The sequence below is a fragment of the Eschrichtius robustus genome, chromosome 12 (assembly GCF_028021215.1).
Source record: "Eschrichtius robustus isolate mEscRob2 chromosome 12, mEscRob2.pri, whole genome shotgun sequence".
Classification (NCBI taxonomy): Eukaryota; Metazoa; Chordata; class Mammalia; order Artiodactyla; family Eschrichtiidae; genus Eschrichtius; species Eschrichtius robustus.
In genome coordinates, this window is record NC_090835.1 from 55,546,786 (window position 1) to 55,570,434 (window position 23,649).

Sequence of the window (23,649 nt, forward strand, 5' to 3'; positions counted from 1 at the left end):
ATTCTCACACCCTCTTCTCTGACCATTAGTTATTCTGCTTCCAGCTCGCTCTTCAACTGTCCTGCTCTGTTCCTTGATCTCGTACAGTCTTTTCTACTTGGCAGTCGGAATTTTCTTTTTGAAACAAAAATCTGACTCTGTCACCTTCCCGTTTGTTACAATTCAATGATTTCCTTCATTGAAACAAAGCTCCTAATGTGACATACAAAGGGATCACCATACCCCCTCCATGTTTCCAGGTCACGTTGCCCCAGGCTCCACCTCCTGTCTCTGCTATAACAACTTGACCCTCCCTCAGCCCCTTGTCTTTGCCATGTTCCCTCCAGCCATTGGTTCTGCACACATGGAGTTCCTTCTGCCTAGAATGCTCTTCCCTTCCTTCCTCATTTAGTTAAACCTATTTCTTAGCTCAGAGATTCCTTTGCCCATTGCCTTAACAAGGTCTCATCCCATGTTACAAATCCTCTTATTTCCATTCTCCTCTCTTTTTTTTGCATTTGTAGTTTCAATTTTATATCAAAGCACATGATCATTTCATTGATTTCCATTTTCCCTATCAAAATATAATTTCTGCTAAAGCAAGACCTTTATCTAAATGTACTCACCACTGAATCTTTAGCACACTATCTGGCATGCAGTATAGGTGCTCGGTGAAAATTTCTTGATTTTCCTTGAAATTTTTCAAGATAAAGACATTACAAGGTCTTGTTTGCAGGGCAGAAATAGAGACACAGATGTAGAGGACAAATGTATGGACACCAAGGGGGGAAAGTGGCGGGGGGAGGTGGTGGTGGTGGGATGAATTGGGAGATTGGGATTGACAGATATACACTAATATGTATAAAATGGATAACTAATAAGAACCTGCTGTTTAAAAAAATAAATAAAATTAAATTTAAAAAAAAAGACATTACAAGGTCTTTAACACTAGTATTTCCTACGAGACACACAATGCCATGTATTCATCCAAAACATAGGTATAACTAGAGAGATTTTCCATAGAGTAAAATCATTCTTCATGTCTATTCTTTAGTCTTACCTTCTTTCCTTGACTTTACTTGTGATCCAACCATAGGAGCTTTGATGATAAATGTGAATGGAATCCCTTAATAAGAATTTGCTTTCAGATAATACATTGAGAAATAATGCAATTTCTTTCCTTTAATATCATTTTCTTGCTGTTCATTAGTATTCATATGGATATTGTATTCTAATACCAGATAATTTGCTATGTCTGTGCCTTTTTAATATATCTCTGTTTTCTATTATTTTATTACTATGGATATTAGCAAATATTGCATTTCTTATAATATAAGGGAATAGTAACTCTGAAAGTTCTTATAATTTCATAGGAATAACCATGGAAAATTGATCCTGATGGCAAGATAATTGAAACCTACAAATATTATCTGTTTTGTAGGTAACATTATTTTAAAGTGTTGGATGAGTCATAGGAATGCAAGATGATTTGAATCTTTAGAAGAATGCTAATTTAAAAGAGCAAGGAGCCCTCTAAGACATCACCACTACAAGAGAGGAAACCAGGATTTTACAAAGGACTTACAATGGTCTCTAACAAAGGCGTCCCCAGCTCTCAGGTCATACTCATGCAGCTGAATCAGCTCAGGCAGTGGCCCTGCCAACACTGTAAAAGGGGATTGGTGAAAGGTGACCAGCGTAGGTTTTACTGCTAACTAGTGAGGGCCTCAATGAACTATCAGACTTTTAAAGTAAAAAATATTTAAAAGATTATCATGTATAAACAAATTATTTTATACGTGAGGAAAACCAAAATTAAGAGGGGACAAGTCACTTGTCTAGGGCCACATACCCAGTTGATGGCACAGCCAGGAGTGAAACCCCAAACTCTCAGCGCATGGCTATTTCCTCTACATTATGCTGCCCGGTCACATTAGTTCTCTCAGTTTCCCGGAAAGCAAATCTCAGCAATAAACCTCAGGTCCAGACCACTTCAATAACTGAAGAACCCACAAACATTTTTACAATAACAATAACATGGGCCAGATCTTATTAGCCAGCAAAAATTAATATGAACAAGTAACCACTACCCTCTGTGCCCTTGGCATTCTTTAAATTTCTCAAATAAACAGAAGAAACACAAACAAAACTTTTTTTTCCCTCAAACATAATGTTCTTGTGCCACTAAATCTCTTTCCTGAGTTAAAAATGCCAATGCAGACTTTAGGTAACCCTTTCCATTTATAAATTTCTGGCAATATTCTTTGCAGAAATGGACACTGATACAGAAATTCATAGTATAATGCTACATCAGTGGTATGGTCATAAACCAGCTCTCAAAAAACAAAACTACATAGAATTTTAAAAGCCCTCATTTATAGGGCTTGCTGATTCCTGTGATATAAATACTCCCACCATGGCCGATTTCAAGATACTGAGTCTGTAACAAATCACTCAAGAATTCCTGAATATTTAACCATTGGCTCTGGTGCCTCAGTCAGAGGCAGCTGCAGTACACCACTGGTACTACAGGAAACCTAGAAATAATCAAACCCAGACCACTCTTTTATACGAGGAGATGGAGGCTCAAAGACAGTAAATGATTTGCCACAAGATCACACGGTGGCCGAGCAGGTTATAATACACCACCTCAAATACCTTCACACATTTAGTGAGACTTTCTGCGTTAGGAATAGTCAGTGGACTTTATATTAATGTAGAGACATGTGGATGAAAAAGGTCACCTGCTACATCAGTTAACAAAGGAGGTTGCAGACACCAAGCCATCAGCCACTGCAGCCACCCTAGACAGTTAAGCAGGATACAGCAGGATACTGGCCCTAGACAGTTAAGGTGCATCTCCAAGGGATGATTTCAATAAGCCCAGACTCTTGAATCTGCCCATACACAGAAAAACACTAAATTCATTAACTTGAGATGCCTGGTTTTCCTTAGTTAACAGTAATCTTTTGATGTTCCTACTACCTGGTTTTTGTTGCAAAAACTCCTGTATCTCCTGGTTCCTCCCTTACCTCTTCAGATCTGTCCGTCAGAGCTGTCTGAGAAGCTGCCTCCCAGGCTTAAGCCCTCAGCAAGTCTGCCCAATAAAACATAATTCTCAACTTTTAGGTTGTGCCTTTTTTTTTTTTTTTTTAAAGAAATGTTTCTCAAAAAACCAGCAGCATCATGACAACACCAGGGAACCTGCTGAAATTTACATTCTCCGGCTCCACCCCAGACCTAGTGAAATCGCAGTCTCAGGGGCCCAGAAATCTGTGTTTCAACAAGCTCTCTGAGTAGTAGAGAGCAGTGGGAAAGAATCTTTCCTTAAAACCCAGCAATATTTTTTATGAATAAGATTCACACACAAAGATAATAGCTGGCCTTCTTTTTCACATCAGTATCCATTACAAGAGATTATTCATCTGAAGCTTCTAACATAAAGTCCGTCATCTTTCACATTTTCAAAGCCCTTATTTATCAAAATAGTTTAGAATTTTCTAACACTAGCAAAAAAATTAAAAAATGTTGAGTGATTTACCTTCCAGTTCTCAACCTCAACATTTTATAGACCAAAACCTAACATATTTGTATATCTTAGCACTGGCACCTTTCTTTCTTTTTTTTAAACTGCTTTCAAATAAATATTTATTTTTCAATGTTCTGTCTTACCTCTTTCACAAATCAAGGCAGTTGATACGAGCAGGGTGCCCCTACCCTAGTCTACATACTGCCTTGTCAACTGATTATATAGTTATTTATGTATTTGTGTTTTGTTTAATCTGCCACTTCCTGTTGTTTTGATATTTGTTCCCAATCTTCAAAACCAGAACAAAGGCAAATAAATACTATCTGCCTTGTTTTCCTCTTCCAATATTTTAGAGGTTGGAAAATTTACAAAATAAATATCCTCTCAACCTTCTTATAAAAGCACTGCAAAACAGCAAAAGAAAAACTGAGTAATAGTTTCCCCCAACTTAAAAATACCCAGCTAATGCACAGTCAAGTGACAAATAGCTGCACTGATATTACTTTGAAAATAATCAGACAGCAATCTAAAAATCCAGGCCTATGGTTCTTAATTTGTTATTCACTATTCTTTAATTTGGAGGGTAAACTTAAATATGTTTAATTGATTTGCACAGAAATAAGAGAGTTAATAACATAAGTGTTGGTAGATGGTAGATGAATGAAAACGTTTTGGAAGGGCATTTAATCACTACCGTATTTCCTGGGAAATATAAAACTAGGTGAGTGCGGTTCTTGGCTTTGGTGGGAATAGTTTCACTGGACTTGGAAATAGATGTTTTCAAGGAAACAAAAGGATTAGCCTTCTAATTTTCCAATTACCTGGTCCCGGCTGAACTTACATTTACCAAGCAAGAACTGACCAGAAGAGCTTTGCAACACAGCAGGTGACCATCCTGAAATCTACCACTTCTGAGTTTTTGCAATCCCCATCACTAATACCTCTCCAAAAAAAGAGCACAGTTTCTTTCATGAGATTCATCATTGATTCCACCAACCACAGGTGTGAGAACCTACCAGCCACAAGGTGTGGGAACCCACCAACCACAAGGTGTGAGAACCCACCAACCACAAGGTGTGAGAACCCACCGGCCATAAGGTGTGAGAACCCACCGGCCACAAGGTGTGGGAACCCACCAACCACAAGGTGTCAGAACCCACCGGCCACAAGGTGTGAGGACCCAACTCCATGACTGCTCCTCATCTTCCTGGTCAATACATGCACATCAGCCAGCATCCCTATGCCTCTCTGTTCAAGAACCTTCTCTTTCAAAGCAAAAGGCAAACAAACTCCATTCCCAAAATAAGCCGGACTCAGATCTTAAATTTAAGTCCCGTTTCTACAGCAGAGTCTTCCTCACCGGGTACACTGGGTGCAAAACCCAACCCCATATGGATGAGCCCTCGTGGGCAAGGGTGCGGTTGGAAATGGCGCAGAGGGCGGGGGGCACTTACGGTTGGCACAGCTTGATTAGGTCCTGGTCAGTGGTGCCTGGCGGGAGGCCTCGAATGTACAGGTTGGTTTTACTCAACTGTTCCCCGCTGCTGTTGCTGCTGCTGTGGTTGCTGCTGCTGTTTGTGCTGGGGCTGGGAGGAGCCATGGGGTGGGGAGCTGGTGCATAGGACTGCTGGAAACAGAAAAGGCTGTTACTGGAAAAACAAAGCCAGCAACCTATTCCCAGGCCAGCAGAGCAACTCGAAAGCAATGCAAGCTTCTCAGCCTCTCCAATCCACACATGCACACTCGTGTTCATGTCCCTACTCTGGGGTACTTCCGGGAACATCATTTGCTCTCCCCACATCGGGCCCTGCATTTGGATCAGCCTAGCACAGTTCTCTCCTGGGTGCACCGAAGCTCTGGCCCAGCTCACCTGTGACAGCCAAGCATCTTTGCCTTGCCTCTACTCCATCTTCTCTCCTTTTCTCCAAAGAAACTTCCTCATATTGCTTTCCTCACCATTACTCTCCAGCGTGATCACTCTATAAATAGCAATGCTATGAATGAAGCAGTGAGTGAATGACTCCATCTTATCTCGTTCTCCCATTCCAAAATCTGCTCCTTCATGGTGAATGCCCTTTATTTGCAAACTGAGCTACTATTCTCTCCTCTTTGAATCACTCTGATTGAAAGTCTCAGCTGAGGCACTACTGACATACCGGACAGGATAATTCTTTGTCGCTGGGGCTGTTCTGTTCATTGTAGGCTGGTGGTAGCATCCTTGGCCTATACCCACCAGATTCTAGTAGCACCCATCCCCCAGTTGTGGGACCAAAAATGTGTCCACACACGGCCAAGTGTCTCCTAGGGTGGGGAACTCTCTCCCAGTAAAGAACCACTGGTCTAACCTGTCACACTGTGTTACTACAAAATGTAAATGATAAGATGACCCCCAGTGACTTGGAGTATGCAATGTAAGGATCTTTATAATTATACATGCCAGAATTAGGAGATATATTACACTTTATCCTTTATTTCCTTTTCATACAGGCATATCTTCAAAAGTTCTAAAATGACACTGACTGTCTGGGTTTGAGTCCGTGATGTGTTTATTATTGGCTGTGTGACGTTTGGGGTTCCTGAACCTCTCTGAGATGCAGCATTCTCATTAATATGAGGAGGATAAAATTAGTACTCCCCTACATCATAGGGTCTTTACAAAAACTCAATGAGTTAATGCAAACACAATGGTTCCTGGACGTACGTAAGTGCACAATAAGAGTTAGCAATAACAAAAACACAAGAAATAAGGGTGATAATGGGAATTCCCTGGCGGTCCAGTGGTTAAGACTCCGCACTTCCACTGCAGGGGGCGTGGGTTCAATCCCTGGTTGGGGAACTAGGATCCCGCATACCATGCGGCACGGCCAAGAAATAATAATAATAATGATAATATTTGTGATTCATATCTGTCATGCAAGTGATATTAGTCTTTAAGTCTATCCCAGATTTTCTCAACTATAATCTAGAATGTTACGTAAATACACAGTGAATGCATCCATCATGATTCCAGTGGGGACACTTTGGCCGAGTTCTAACCTGAAGATTCATTAGCTGTTTTATCAGGGGTAGAAGGTGAGTACTTATCTAATAGCAAGTGGATGCTTCGTAAACACTCAAGCTACATCCCACACAATAAAAACTGAGTGATCACAGCAGTTAGCTCATAAAGACAGGAGGCTGTGTCCAGTTTTGTTTCTTGCTATAATAATCCATTTTATACCATCCAGGATTTCAGATTTGCCCCAGTCCACATTCCCAACTGGCTATAATACAAGGCCTCTTGGATGCAATATGTGAAAATGTAACTCATTCCCTCTGGTCTCTTCTCTCCCATTCCCCACACAGCCACCCACCCATCACAAAGACCCATTGCTTTCCGTCTTGTTGTCATTCTTGCAGCCTCCATGCTAGAAACCTTGGTGTTAGCTGCATTCAACCGTTTATTCAGTATTACTTAATCTATGACCAACATTCATAACGTACAATTTGAAAATGGATTACACGGGAGAATACCTTCCGTTCTCAATACTTGAATACAATAACGAGTATTCATTGCCTTTTGGAATGTCATATCTGCATAAAGCTGAATAAAGTTTCTTGGCTGAGATTAAAAAAATATTCCTTCTTGACCTATGAATTCTACTTCGCTCCTCCGACACCCCAGAACACTTAAGCTCTACCTCTTTACGAGTCTTGCACTTAGTAGGTGTTCAATACGGCCTTGCTGAAGCAGTGTCCTGGTCTGTGTATCTCACAACAGAACAGATGGGATTTATCTTTGACTTCCCTCCTGTGCGTTATTCTTTTAAATTTCCCAGGGCTTTTTTCAAGCTGTTTCTTACCACTTTCACCTCCCCTCTCTCCAAATTCTTTGAATTCCATTCTGTACTCAGGCTTCTTTTAAAATGAGGCTTTGTTTAAAGCAGTTTTTCCCACTGCATAGCCTTTAAAACCACCAGGGAGCCAGAAAAATGCGTCTAGCTTTATGTGTCACAGATCAGATGGACCAGTTCAGACCGAGTGAGCCCTTGACTGATCAAATAAGAAAACACCAACTACAGGATGATCAATCTGTGTTGACTTAATTCTTTTTTTGCCCCAAGGGTCTTCGCAAGCATTTCCATAACCGGACACCATTTAGTAAATTGCATGGTGCCTAAAACAATAAATGTGCCCTCCAGAGGGCCCAGTGGGAAAAATTAAAACAAAACGGTCAAAGCGAATCGAAGCTAGGATGAGTATAGGGAACGTGTATGCATGGAAATGAGGTATAAAATTTAAAAATAGGAGTGGAAGCACCAGGTTCTTGTAGGGAAGGATGTATTTCAAAAGCCCTTTGAAAAATACATACAATGAAAAGTGGTTTTCTATGCCCTATTCTTGTTTGTGAGTTCTAGAAATTCTACTGAAAGTTGTAGACTTTCTCAGTCTTATTGAACCAATCACTTCACAGGTTTTAAGAGTCAGTGCCAACACTCTTGCTAATCCTTAATATTTTCATTTATCTGTTGATGATACACTGAACAATTCAGGTAGCAGTCTACATTGTAAATCATTCTTTTGTTTTAAGAATTATAAATTCCTTCCTTTCTACTCATTTTCAAAATGCACATTCTTTAATCAACAAAATGTTGGCAGAAGGTTCCTAGAATGTCTGATAAATGCATAGGCTTGAATTAATTTGTGAAAAGCAAAAGCAGTTTTGCATACTCTGGCTGCCAAAGACAAATGACCGAACTATGGCATCTCTAAAAAAAAAAAAAAGGAGCGGCAGTAACCTTTAAGGGTCAGTGGGTCACAGCAGCCACTTTCCTGATTAAAAGTGGCTCTGATTGCTTTCTCAATTCTTTGTTTTTAGATGGATTTGCAATTTTATCATTGATTAATGTTTAAATCATTTTGAGGGACTAAGAAAGACATTTTAAAATGTGAGTTAAAAATACTATTTCCTTCAGGTAACATTGGCTTTGCTATATTGATCAAAGTCACACTTTATAAATCCTATTTAGGAAAGGTGAGGACTTAAGAGTCTGGGGATACAGAACACTGTAATGCTGAACTGTACCAGGGCAGGGCATCGCTGTGAACTTGCAGTGTCAGCTTGTTAAAACCAGTAGGAGCAGCAGACTTTCAGAAGAGGGTCTTCAGATGGTACTGGATTGAGGAGGGGGATAGAGGGCTTGTCCTGAAGCTGCATATGCTTGGCAAGTATGCAGATTTTTCTTAGATGTTTATTCATGGTGGTAATGCTGGGAGGGTCTGTTAGGGATTCTTACATGGGGGCTAAAGCCCTCTTAGCCACATGTCGGGGCTGTTAAAATCAGCCAATCAAATAAAATGACTTAGCATCCGTTTTGGAAGATGCTATTCTTAAAATAACTATTCAAATAATTAGAGGTAACATTTGCCATCTGCTTGCTAAGCATGTTATATGTTATCTTCACAACAGCCCGATGAGGCAAATCATTTTCTTCTGGGTTTACAAATGAGAAAACTGAGGCACAGAAAGGGCAAATTACCTTCTCAAGGTCACGCAGCTGGACCCCCAGTTTGAACCTAGGGAATCTGACCCCAGAAGCCACACAGCCCCACACAACACTACGTACATGACCTCGCCTCTTCATGATATGGGCACCAATACACACAAAAGGTTTCCTTGCAATGAACTCTGCAGGATGACACTCTGGCGGGAGCTCTAGCCCATCCAAATATAAAGGGGGAGGAAAAGAATGAAGATGATAAACAGCATACAGTCACAAGGAAGGTTAACAAGCCCTTTCCCTCTATCAGAATTTAAATGAAGTCCATCTTAAATTTAATTTCAAAGGGGAAGTCACCATCAGAAGCGAGTGTGTTATGAGTTTTTCAAATAATGTCAAACAAGGGGGTTCATTTGTCAAGATTCATGGTTTGTTATTTAATAACAGGAAAATGAAGTGGCTTGTAGATCATCCTAAGCAGCTGATTCATTTAGTGTGCTTTGTTAATATGCCTCATTTTTCAAGTTTGAAAAGTGAATCAACCAGCTCCTCCTACATTCTTGGAAAATGTGTGGTTTGGAGGGCAGCCCGTTTGTGTTTTTAACCTTTAGGTACTTTGGAGATAAACTGGAGAGGGATGTGAGTTGTGTTTTTGTTTGTTTGCTTGTTTTCCTGTTTATTTTTTTAAACAGAAAGCATTTGGTACATCAAATAAATGTTCACACATCAATAAAATAAATCATTAAAAATCGTCTTTTATACAATGTCAGGCTACATTGGATGAACACCTGTCTGAAGGCCGTGTTGTAATGCACAGACATTAACCAGGTCCTTTTAAACCAGGGTCCCCCCTCCTTGGCCTTACTGACATTTTGGACAGGATAGTTCTTTGTTGTGGAGGGCTGTCTTGTGTAGGATATTTAACAGTACCCCTGTCTTCTACCACTAGATGCCCGTTGTGCTACGCTCCCCCCAAGCTGTGACAACCCAAAATGTCCCAGATATTGTCAAATGTGCCCTGGGGTTATGACATCATCCCTGGTTGGGAGCCACTGCTTTATAGAGATCCATCCCCTCTCCTTGAAAGGCCAATACAGTCCCCATTGTGGAATAATGACAATAACTCAACGGCCTAAAACTATTCATTGAAACACCCCTCATCTCACCAAAGTTCAACTTCTTACCCCCAGTACCTTCACCCTTTGTAACTAACCCTCTGCCACATTTCCTTTGCAGCAGACTAGGTCTGAAACATGCTTCTCCCTCTGATTGAAAACATAACTCTTTTACAGAGAGAATTTTAAATACTTTCTGCATGCAATTCCTCTTGTCTGGGAATCACAGGGCCTTGATGTCAAACTGCAGTCAATTCTCTTCCCAGCGTCTGGTTGCTGGCAGGATCCTGAAGCAGTTGGTCTGGTGGTTTTGGGTAGCCTTGGACTCCATCATGCAGCAGTCTGCTCCGCTGATGGTCTCCCCAATTTGTTTTTATTCATCTCCAGTGCAAGAGAATTTGTACTCTTTTATCCACTCAAGGGTAAAGCCCTGGATAAAGTCTCCCGTGAGACTGACATGCCAACTCTTTTACTCTCCAAAAATGAATACAGACCACATTCCTGTCTCGCATCATACATTATTTAGCCTGCACGTACGCATGCAATCCTTTGCTCGGTGGATGCTGCTGTGAAAGGCTGTGGGATTCCTCTCCCAGGCAGGGTAATTTCCACGTAACCTTGTTTCTGCAGACCTGTTCTCTGAAAGAGTGGATGTGACAGGAATCATGGCAATCACTGTGGTGTCTGTAATAGCCTCAAATGAGGGTGAAGAAGAATATTGTCCATGCAAGCAATAAGAAATGCAGCTAAATTAATATCTAAGGCAAGCCATGCGACTGTAGCCAGAGTTTCATGAGCCACATACAGGATGGCTTTGTAATTTTATGCTAGGCAATTGCCTCTCCATTCTGGAGACTATGACTGTAGAAAACAATCGTTTCAGTTACACATTTTATAACAGAGTTTGGCGAAAACCTGCCCCCCTTCACTTTGCCTATCCAGAGCTCAGATATGGAAATGAGTACTAAAGGACAAAATTCCCCACAAAAGGCATTCATTTGCACATTCTGGTCACTGGCCTATGTAATAGCTGCTGTCAACAATGGTAACAGGATGCTTAAGAGCTCCAGATTGCCCGCTGAGAATCCATGCCACCACTAACTAGGCACCTAAGCCTCTAGTCATGAGTAAAAGACGGATTATGATGATCTTACCTCAGAGGTCAGTTGTGAGGCCCTACCTTGTAAATTGCACATAAAATATTTAACACAGTGCCTGGCACAGAGTCAATACTAAATAAATTATTTTTTGTTCTTAACATTTGCATCATCATCATGAGGCAGATCCTTAAAATGAACACAGATTTCTCAGTCCCAGTTGGAGTAATTTACCTTTAAGGGGGAGCTACAAGAGTCAATCTTCTTTTTATAGGTATGGCAGCCACTACTCTTGAGATGAAACTATGTCATTAGAACTGGGGTTTGCCGTTTTTATCAAGAACCAAAAAGCACTAAGCACTGATGAGACAATCATTGTGGATGGAATGGATGATTAATTTCAAGGTATTTACACATCACTACTGCGGTCTGATTAAAATTCTGTTAGGATGAGATTCACTTTTGCACTAAATATTAGTATTTGAAAACCCCAGCAGTTGCATCATCATACATTGCTCTGTGCTATTTACAAATAGGCTTAATCTGAAGTCACTGAACTCCATTCAGAGGTTTCAATATTAAATGACATGTTAAAATTCACGGTACTTGGAAACACAAGTAAAGTGGTTATTGTTCATTTCAAGCAGCTATAACCCAGTTTCATTAATAAATTTACAAGCTTGAGAAGAGTGACTACTATAAATGATGGAATGACTTTTTATAAAGATTGCTCAATTCTCCAAATGTCAATGACATCTGGTCTCTGCCCCAACCCTTCTTTTAATGTGGCCAACTCTTGATCTTTTTAAGGAAAAATAAACAAAATTCAGACAGACTTTGAAATTTGAGGTGCTTACTTAGTTTAAAAAGTCAAGTCTAGGGCTTCCCTGGTGGCGCAATGGTTGAGAATCTGCCTGCCAATGCAGGGGACACGGGTTCGAGCCCTGGTCTGGGAAGATCACACATACCGTGGAGCAACTAGGCCCGTGAGCCACAACTACTGAGCCTGTGCGTCTGGAGCTTGTGCTCTGCAACAAGAGAGGCCGCGACAATGAGAGGCCCACTCACTGCGATGAAGAGTGGCCCCCGCTCGCCGCAACTAGAGAAAGCCCTCGCACAGAAATGAAGACCCAACACAGCCAAAAATAAATAAAATAAATAAATAAATTTAAAAAAAAAAGAAAGAAAGCATATTGAACAAGTTTTAAAAAAGGAGATTTAAAAATAAGGAAAAAAAAAAAGTCAAGTCTACACTTTGCAAATAACCTAAACAGCTCATGATTCCTATATTGATAATGATTGCTTCCTCCTGCAAAAATTGAGCCATGACTCGTTCCCCAGGTGGAGATGACAAAGTCCACTACAGTATAAAAATAATTGTTAGAATTCCCCAGAAATCTTGAGAGCAACTAATCCCTGTATGGTACCTCTGTTCTGTCTGGGGAATACTTCAGAGATAAACTCAAATGTCTGCTTTCATGATGGGCTAGAATCACTGGGAGAAGAGTGAAAATCCAAAACAGGTCCCCATCAGCTATTGATGGAGACCTCCAGGAGAGCCAATGGTCAGCACCTTGATTCAGAATGCCATCAGAGATGAAGAGTAAGGGAGGGACTTGCGGAGAGTCAAACAATTACAGTTGAGTCACATTCTTGTACCTTATATGTTTACTTAAATGTTTAGTTTAGTTCATCCCCCACAGTCTCTAATTTTGAAGCTTTTCCTCATTTTTTTACAATATTCTATGTTTCACAGTTTAATACACTGTTTCCCTAAAATCACAGTTAGCAATATTGCCAACAATTAACTCTCTAGCTTTCTAATATATGCTGCCCTAAATAGAATAGAGACCAATAGACAGAGCTTAAAGAACACCCACCATAAGTTATGTCAACCTGGTACTTTATTGCAACTCAGTAAACACTTTCAAAGTTTTCAGTCATGAAAACAGATAGAATGAGGCAGCTAATCAGTGATAAAAAGAAAGCAGTTTGTTTCAAACTTTGTTTTTGTGTAACAAAAATTGCTATCGATAACAGAAGGCCAATCAGAACATCAAATAACATAAGGCTTTTTTGACACAGCAAATCATTTTGTCCAATTAAATCAGAATTTAGTTTTTCTGGAAGTAGATCTATGATGACTTGGGAGCAATGTAATAACAGCATAAATACCACATAAAATAACATCTACTTTCCTTGTCCAAGCTCCCATCCCACCTTTATAATGTCCCTCCAGCCCACACCTTCATAGTCACATGTGCATGCATCTTTTTCCTTCCACTTGGAATAACTGGGCTGCATGCCTATGTCTTACTCTAGGGTGACTCTAAAAATGTACCTTACAACACCTTTGGGATACTTTTGAGAACAAAAGAGTAGATATTAATAATTAAACCAGGACACAAGGTATAAATTGAAACCGTCCAAAGTAAATTGGAATATACAGTCACCCTATAATTAATTTCTCTATATCTCTATCTCACATATTCCTCCAGTATAACCTAAAATTCTATCCCATGTCATGGACTTTTTTGTTTATTACTTTAGACCTATTTCACTTTTATCTCTTGTTCAGTTTCTACATTCTTAAAATCTATAAAAGGTCACAAAATAATGAACAAGAATAGCACAGGCTAATGTTTGTTGAGCATATGTTTTATGCCAGGCACAGTTCAAAGAGCTTTATACTCACTGCTTTATTTCATGATATCAGAACTTTTAGAGGTAGATCCTATTATTATGCCCATCTTGGAGCTGGGAATACTGAGGCTTGGGCAGTTTACAGGGTTTTCCAAGGCTGTTTAGCTACTCTGCAGCAAGTCCAGGACCTGAAGCTGGGCAGTCTTCATTCCAGTTAATCGCAGATTTAACCTTAGATATGTGCAGTCCAAGACAGTAGCTACTAGTCACATGTAGCTATTTAAATGTAAAGATAATTAATTCAGATAAAGAATTCAGTCCCTCAGTCACACTAGCCACATTTCCAATGTTCAAGACCACTGGCTACTAAGTGCTATGTCGAACCGGCTGGCACAGAACATGGCGATCTTGGCAGGAAGTCCTACTGCACGTGCTGACGGAGATCATTCTGGCAATTCCAAGGCCCTGCCTCCCACAATACCCTACGCATATATAGCACCTCAACGCACTGAGCAGAATAATTGTCGCAATGTCTATGCTGTTCCTCATACATTTTTAAGTGCAACTGATCTCCTTTCAGTAGAGACCACATTTCAGTTTTTTCTCCCTCCTGAGTGGGTCTAGATTTTGGTGTCTAAAATCTCTCTCTCAACTGATACCTCCCCTGACCCAAAGTAGTCATCATTAAAAGAGATTTCCAGGAAGTCAAATATAATCTGTGGGAAGGACAAGATGTATTTTATCTGTTTTTAACTAATAACCAAAGTTTCATGTGTAGTGCAAAATTGCTGAATACCAAGAAACGAAAGCAACTGAGGTAAACTGCTGGTACAGAATAAATGTCTCTGTTTTTGGCAGACGAGCTTCACGTCTGAGAACGAAGTTTTGCATTTTCAGTACGACATCATCTACTTCACCTGCACATCCCCCAAAAAGAACACCCCGACCCCATGCTGTCTGCTATTCTACCAACCTTATTTCTCTCTCAACTAGACCAAGGTGAAAAACAAGAATGCTTTCGTATCGTGAACTACTGGGGCAATTCAGCAAATTCATAAACAATAACCCATATTCCATGACATAAAATAATTGTGTTATTTTATTAGCCAATTCATTCATATTTTATTGTTGCAGCAAAGTTAAATGTGAACAGAACCAACACTTTGAAAGTCCTAAATCTAAGAAATTTAGACTATAAAACACAATAATTTCCTCAAGAAGACAAAGAGCACAGATCAATTAGTTGTGACAGCAATTAATACCTACAAAGTAATTGCTTCATTATAAAAACTGGAAGGAACACTTGTGGATAATTTTCTATGAATACATTTTCAACATTTATGGTATTTTGGGCCGAGATGGTAACTATGAGAATAAATTAATGCTCAAGTTCAAGAAAAAAAAGATCTGATAATAAAATGAATATTACACATTTATATTGTTATCAAATTTATGATAATTTTAAAATCAGAAACTTATGAGATATTTACAACTTGTGCTTTAGAGAGTTTCCGAAACCAAATCCAATTTTTGATGCATGTTCTTTTTTGTATGATTATTGGAGATTATTTTTGCACAGGGATATTCTCCATAATCAACAGAATGAACTATCCCCAATAATAAGACAGTCCTGTTTTTCCTTCTCCAAATTACTCTTGTCCTTTTAAAATAAGTGATTAAGGCTTCAGAGACTGGCAAAAAAAAGGGTATTTGCCCTTAATTGGGAGACTCCCCAAAGACTCAAGATGAAGAAGGAAGTGTTATTGTCACTGTACAACCACTAGGACCCTAGATCCTGAAGCCACACCACCCAGGTTTCAATCCTGCTGTACCACTCATTGTCTGTATGATCTTGGGCAAATTACCTAACTGCTTTTGCCTCAGTCTCCTCATCTGAAAACGGGATAATAACTACCTTCGAAGACTGTAAACATTTCAAATGAGTAATTATGTGGAAAGTACTGAGAATAAAACCTGGAACACAGTAAGCCTTCTACAGGGGCTAGCTACTATTATTACATCAATCTTAAAGCATTTTTACAATACTCGTTATTATAAACAAGCATGATCTGTTGAGTAAGACGTGTATTGGTTGGTCTCTTGAATGGTTTAGTGAACTTGGGTTTGTCTGGTTTAAAATCTTCCAATGCAAAGTAAACAATCCATTGATGCTTGCCAAACTGAAATTCTCTCCATTAGAAACCAAGAAATGTCATTCTTCAATGAGAAATTAGGTTCAGTTCGTACTATTTCAGCTACTGATACTAATTGCCTTCAGATAAACTGATGACAAGACCCTCAAAAGAATTTTTAAGATAAACATAAACTTTCACAAGGGAAGTCATTTTTAGAATATACAAATTTTGAGAAAATATCTACAAATTGTGAAAGTGCTCATTAAAATAAGATCTATCTTATCTCCTGTGGAAAAACGCTTATGGGTTAAATAACACACTAACTACTAAATGTCTACCCTCTTAGAAGGAATTTTATATACACAAAATAAACTGTACCAATTTCATAGCTTCCAACTCTAAAAATAATTAGGTTTCTTTAAAATCGTTGCCCTACAAGAAGACTTTGTGGGTAAACAATTGCTTAAACTGCTTATTTCTGTTTAATTATCTCCTTCATTTCTAACAAGTGTGATATGTGTCCTAGGGTAACTCTAGCAAACAGTTTATTGTATACAAATGGGATAGTCATACATATTTACGTTCCGAAGTACTTACTACACATCTCCAATATTCCAGAGAGTGATTTTATTTTGTTTTGTTTTGCTTTGGTTTGGAGAATCCTATGTGTTACTTGGCAAACAGAGATATGAGCCTTTTTCTAAAGGATAATCACTAAAAGAGCTTGTGAAGAGTGACCATTGCTTTGCTTCTCCAAAAGAAGCCACAGTTCTTGCTCTATTCCGTAGAAGGCAAATTGGCCAGAGTGAGGATCAAAACAGAAAAACTAACTCAGAATTAGCACTATGCTGGTATTCCAGGTCTCTAAGGAAAAAAACAAAAACAAAAAACAAAACCAAGAAAGCCCTGAAGTATAGGTTTGCTGATTTTTGTCATATACGCAATTTTATTTGGCTGATTTTAACCTACTAACAGTTCAACAACTGGCTGACAAAATTTCTGAAAACTTAGCCATCAGCTTTCACAAATGGTACCAGCCAACGCCAGGGCCCCACTGCATCACAAACAGATGTGACCACAGATGAAACGCCCAACATCCTAGAAGACATACACAAAGGAAAGGGTTTATATGCATATGAAGAAGGAGCTAGAATATCCTGGGAAGACAGAATAACAATTTCTTGGTGGTTTTGTCTCAGCTTCTAGGACTAGAGGGCACCCTGAGAGGGTGCGAGGGCAGAATGTGCAGACGGATTTAGTGAATCTCCATGATCTAATGATGTAACAGTACAGGAAACATAAGAATCCCTTGAAGAATGATGGACTCAAAGAAAACCTGCCTCTCATTAGCCAACAGGGAACTCCTTGAAAAGAAAATATTTTTATGTCATCACCCCTTGATGTACAAACACTGGAGACCCACTTAAACTCTTTAAGGGCAGACCGTTAACTCCATGAATCTGATCACATCTTAAGCAGAATCAAAACAGAGACAACCAAATGTAAGAAGCTAAACTATGACAACATCCATCACCAAAGCAAAAAGTATAGTACTAACAATTGCAGTAGTGATAAAAGCTGCCTCCTTGAAATCATAATATCTGTAATTGTATAAGGATTCTGTAATTCAGTAAATGGGTCTAATGAACAGTGTGTGGAGTTAAACATTTTAATAAGCCAGCTTTACATATTAAGTTATGTATGTAACATAGAACACATATGTATCACAGCACCCCCTCTGCTTCTAACCAACATCATACAGAACCCAACACTACGGCAGATAATGGGTAAGCAACTTGTTCAAGTTTATAAGACATGGACAGGAAAGCAGCCTAGAATTACACTTCCTTATAGTTTTGCAAATAAACTATTTCTTTCCGATATGTAGAATTCCTGAAGTTGCTAGCTTTAAAATTTCTGTCCAGAATTTTGACTTGAAGAGGGAGTCTATTTAGAGAAAATTTATATTATACCAAAGAAAGACCAAAGAGTTCTAATTCTCAGATAACCAATACAAATTTAATCTGTGCTACATACGTGAAACGGAACATATGAGAATTCATCGTGTAAGTGCAACAATAATATATAAAAGTAAATATTATTATGAGAGGATATTTTAAAAGATAAAATATAACCAGTGACAATTACTCTTTAAGTGTTAAAGAGACAAAAATAGAGAAACAGTTCAGGCAGGTAAAGTTAGTATAGAGTTCTGAGCACATATAATTGCAGGATAGAAAGTAAATAAAAGATAGGAAAATTGATATACACCAAAATGTGGTCAATATTTACATCTATTAAAGGATAAGAGAAACAGTGCCAATGATAATTCTTATGAGAACATCTATTTCTTTTATTGTAAGTTACACTTCTCATAACAATTTTAAAAAATGTATTTTACTACTCAGGTTATTGTTTTCAGTATGGGAATGAATAGAACTGTGAAATGGTCAACTTTTATAACCAGAGTTCTCAAAGACAATAAATGCAATTAATTTGATTGCTTTTTCTAGTGGTTTACAGAAATCAGAGAAAATTACTTTCATAATAATAGAGATAAAATAAAATGAGAGAAGGTACTTAACCACATGGAATTTTCTCTACCACTGTGGTGACTTTTACTCAAATGAGTTATGGCCATATTTAAGACATTTTTTGGCAAAGGAATCTTTTTTAACTAGTAGAATCCAGCATCCTCTGGTGTTGGGTTCTGATTTCAACAGAGGAAAGTAAAGATGCCCAAAGTGCAGACTACACCACAGTGGCAGAACTCCTTCTTAATGCCTAAAGTCCTCCAGTTTAGGCAAACAGAAGAATGAGACCCTAATACACCCACCACTAGCCGAGAAGCACTGTTTGGGGTACAGTCTGCTTTCCATGTCCAAGGCTGCCGAACTCTCAGACACGGAGGCCGACTGTACCACCCTATTTCCATTTCATACAAGGGATTTGAGCATCTGTGGATTCTAGTATCTGAGGGAGGCCCTGGAACCAATCCTGGCAGGTAACGAGGGACGACTGTACTACAATATTCCACATTGTTGACTGTCTACTCACCTCAAGGCTGGCTGTGCTATGTGCAAAGACAGGTTTCCTTTTATTTACTTAGATTCCACTAGTCATTAATTTCAATCAGTACTAAGGTGTCTGGCAGGGCCAGTTAGTGTCATATGTTAGCAGTTTGAGAATGACAGACAGACACACCTCTAATCTTGGCCACCAGTTCCTATTGTGGACACACTCTACCATCTTGTGTGAGCACAGAGATAACGGCAAAAAGATGCATGCTTTGCATTTGCTTCCTCATGATGAGAAGACTGAAAGTGGGGTGACCCGATGTGTTCCATCCACTTTGAGCTACTTATTATACCCTGGCTGGTCAAATAAAGATAAGACTTGTTTATGAATGGAAGAAAATGAAAATTAGGTCTGTAGCTGATACTTTACTTCTAGTGACCAAGCAATATCCTCTTGTCTTATCCCTACCTAATCTTACAGATTCTTTTTCATAAAAGACACAGAGGGATTGGGAAAATTCAGAAAAATGATCACTGACATTCCAAATTTGTTCATTATATAAACTTCAATTTCAGTGGGTGGTCTTCCTGTGGGCTAGAATATACCTTATATATTCATTATAAAATGACTCCATTATTATTTAGCATTTAATATTTAATTATATAACATTTGTTTTAACGGAGTAATGATAGGTGGTAGATAATCTCTCTCCATTCAAGATCATTTGTGTACTTCTGACAATACTTTACTAAATAAACTAGTTCTAATTCCTGAAATCCTCTACATGGAATAATGTTACAGGTCGAGATCTTAACTCTGGTTTATATTCTGCAGTTTTGATTTGAACCACTTATCTACGATTTGAACCAGTATTAAAGTTCTGGTTAAATATATTTCTCAAATACCATGTTATGCAGAGAGTGGAACTCTTTTTAAACTGCATTGGGATATAGAGTATTAGGGAATAGTAATGTATTCCACTAATATACAAACCACTAAGACATTCTGTAATTATAAGAATTAGAGGATGAGGATATTATAGAGTAGAGCTAGATGACAGAACGTAAAAAGGGTGAACACACAAAAGCTGAAAGCAACGGATGCCGCTAGTTCCTTCCTGCTGCTATAACAAATTACCATAGGCTGGGTGGCTTATAAACAACAGGATTTTATATTTCTCACAGTTTTGAAGGCTGGAGGTTCAAGATCTGAGGCCAGCATGGTTGGGTGAGGACCCTCTCCCAGCTCCCAGATTATCCTGTATCCTCACAGGGCAAAGGGGCAAAGGGTGTTCTGTGGGGTCTTTATAAGAGCACTAATCCCATTCACCAGGGCTCCACCCTCGTGATCTAAGCATCTCCCTAAGGCTCCCCCATCTTAATACCGTCACATTGGGCATTAGGATTTTAACACAGGAATTTGGTGGGGGGAGGGGACACAAACATTCAGATCACAGCAGGTGTTTAATTCCAAAATGGTCTGCATGCTTGGGCCAGACATTAAGATTATGTACTTCATTATGAAATTAAGATCAACCCCCCAATGCAGGGAGAGATCCAGGTTTTGTAGTACCTAAAACTACAAACTGGGGGCAGGAGGATTCATTAAAAAAAGAATAAAATTTATAAGTATAAAACTGGTTACAAAAATGAATATTCATTTAGAATGAAAAAGTGTTGCAACAAATCACCAGTTTTAAAAAGCTGATAAATTTTTTTAAAAACATAAGCATTGAAAGTGTTGAAATAACAATGTTAACACCCTGACACACTTCAAAAATAATTCTCCTTCTTTTTTGTCTGCATACTCTTTCTCTCATAATATGACAGTAAATTCATAATATTTTCTGTAGAGAGAATAAAAAAGTAATTCTGTCTGTCCTCTAGTGGCTGATAGAGAGGCTTTTTTTTTAGGAATAGATTTTATTTTTATTTTCTTTTATGTTTTATTTTTTATTGGAGCATAGCTGATTTACAATGTTGTATTAGTTTCACGTGTACAGCAAAGTGAATGAGTTATACATATTTTTAATCGATAGTTTAGAATATTTTTTTTCTTCAGCCTCACAACTCATTAATGGTAATGGCTTATAAATGGTTGGGATGACAAATTTGGGGACAAAATATTGGGAAGAATTTTGCATAGACGTATCTTTTGGCTTCAGATCTTGCAAATAAATCTTTTTCTCCTCCTTCCCATATAGTTGCAGTGTTAGGGGCCGGAGGCAACACACCTAACACACTAGGATCTCGTGGCCGGGTATGACTGCCACAATGCCCAGAAGATCACACAGTGGGCAGTTTGAGATTCTTGGAAATCATTCTTACCACAGGACAGCTAGTGTTAACACAAACACGCATGTATCCAGACTAAGTTCATCTCTACCAGCCTCCCCTCAGCGGAATTCCAAAATACCACCACCACTTGGGAAAAGTGAGGATGGGGCAGCTGACATGGAAAAGGACAGGGTCTTAACCAGCTGTTATCAAAATATCTTTTGCAAAGTTTCCAAGCCCATATGACCATGTGAACACACTTCTAGGCAACGGAAGAATGTGGCTTTTGTGGGGCTAAAGTTTATGTGTCCAATTTGGATGGTCACTGGACTTTTTAAGAAGAAGAATACAGAATGAAGATATAAGATTAGATATAGGACTATTGAAAAGGGCGGAGAAGAGGAGGGACCCTCAAGCTTAAATTTCAACAGCTTCTAAGCAAACCTGCTGCCATCTCTTCTCCACCAGCCTCCCCAGCCTCCCCTCCACCCCTCCCCATACCAGTCAGGGATTTCCACTTTCAGATGTGAGTCCTCTGTGGTCATTTGCACCCATGCTTTCTCACATGTTGTTTTTTTCCGCCCACAGCCTGCTTTCAGCCTGCATCCCCTGGTGACCTTTTCCAGATACCTGCTGTGCTTCCGGGCATCTCCACGTGTTGCCCCAAATCACGGCAGCAACGTTTCATAACACATTATGTCTTGAATGTTCAACTTTCACTTAGCAGCCATTTTTCACAGATCAGCTGTGCTTTGGTGACTTAACATCTGGATACATCTGTTTTTGATCTTCATGGCTCTGTCTCATCCGGGCAACCAAGTCCTGCTTATGCTTCCTTCGCTGTGCCTCTCACATCTGTCTTTCTCCATTCACTCCCTTGCCTCTGCTCTTGTCTGGGAGCACTTCATTTCACATATGGATCAATGTTCCTGTCTCCAAATTGTGTTTCCTGTTCCCAGGCTCCAAGTATTGATACTGTAATCTGTCCTGCACACAACCTTAAGCTTTATCTTCCTAAAACAAAACTTAATTTTCACACTTTATCCAAATGTTAAAAAAAAAAAAGAAAGAAAATCATGAAATGCTAAAGAGTATCTTCCTTCAACTGATATTCAAGGGCTCTGGACCTTTTTTTTTTTTTTAGAGCTCAGCTTTTTATTGAATATGTTACTAAGGAGGTTTAGTCAAAAAGACCAAAGCCCATGCCACCATCAGACTCTTCAGATTCTTGTTTCTTTGCTTCTACTTTCTTATTCTCAGCTGGGGCATCAGTGGCGGAGGGGGCAGGACCTCCTGCTGGGCAGGTCCACCAGCCCCCACATTGCAGATGAGGCTCCTGATGTTGACATTGGCCAAAGCCTTTGCAAACAAGTGTGGCCAGAAAGGTTCAACATTTATACTGGCTGCTTTAATGAGGGCATTGATTTTATCCTCAGTGCCCATCACCTCATCGTGGTGCAGGATGAGGGCTGAGTAAGATGCAGGCGAGCTCCAAGACGGAGGCCATGGTGCAGGCAAGTGCTAGGCGGGGGCTGCCAGACTCAGTGCTAGTCGCGGGATGAAGCGAGGGCCTCACCCCAAGGACCAAGCACCTTAGCGGCAGCTGAGGAAAGCTGGACCCATCTTCACACAGTCTCCGTGATCATTAGCATATAAAAAAAAAAATTCTTATTTGCAAATGTTCGTAAGTTTTACTCTCTTCTGTCTGCAAGTGATTCTCTTTTTTTTTTTTGCAAATTTAGAATAATGCAATGCCTTTGCTAAAAAAAAAAAGAAATGATTGCTTTTTGATGCACGTCTGAGTACCTATGACTCAATAAAGGATGCCAGTTTCTACAGTTTGCTGGTTTTCCATCAAAACATCCAACATAACCAGGCACTTATGAGGGCTCCCTTGAGTGATATCATCTCAAAGGGCAGAAGCCTATTTGCATATTTCACGTTTACAAAGATGTGAGTCATACAGATCTTCTTTAAGCAGGGAGACTGCTCTGTTGTGATGGCTCCCATAGAAATGACCTGGGATTGTCCTTCACAGCATTCATCAGGCATGTCCTCATTTGATTCTATTAGGAGAGAAGAGAGAGCAATGCCAGGCTGATCGATGTGCCGGTGAGTCTTACGGCTGTATTTTAGCATGACCTATATTACAGGAGTTAGGCAAACGTGAGAGAATTTACTACTCACAGGGTAATGGCTCACTGCGGCGTAAGGGTGTCCCAAACGCGGCCTGTTCTTGCTTTATTTGCTCCCCAGTGCTTGACCGATAGTCTTTTTCCTATTTTGCCTTACTTTTTTTTTTTTTTTTTTTTGCCTTACTTTTGAAAGCATGGATTCTCTTGCCTTACTGATCTCTTTATACCCTTATCATTTTCCC

At 39.4% G+C, this 23,649-nt stretch overlaps 1 protein-coding gene and 1 pseudogene across 10 annotated transcripts in view; both read right to left on the reverse strand.

The window, feature by feature from the left end:
• RBMS3 (RNA binding motif single stranded interacting protein 3) overlaps positions 1-23,649 on the reverse strand; it is a 705,499-nt gene that overhangs the window by 542,119 nt on the left and 139,731 nt on the right. For 6 of the 10 annotated variants that reach the window (XM_068558022.1, XM_068558021.1, XM_068558016.1 and 3 more), the window contains exon 2: positions 4,963-5,135. In XM_068558022.1, coding sequence (XP_068414123.1) covers positions 4,963-5,135 — 173 coding nt within the window. The remainder of the gene's footprint in view (positions 1-4,962; positions 5,136-23,649) is intronic. The other 4 variants (XM_068558019.1, XM_068558026.1, XM_068558024.1 and 1 more) reach the window with 1 other exon arrangement.
• On the reverse strand, positions 22,453-22,779 carry LOC137773655 (large ribosomal subunit protein P1 pseudogene; annotated as a pseudogene).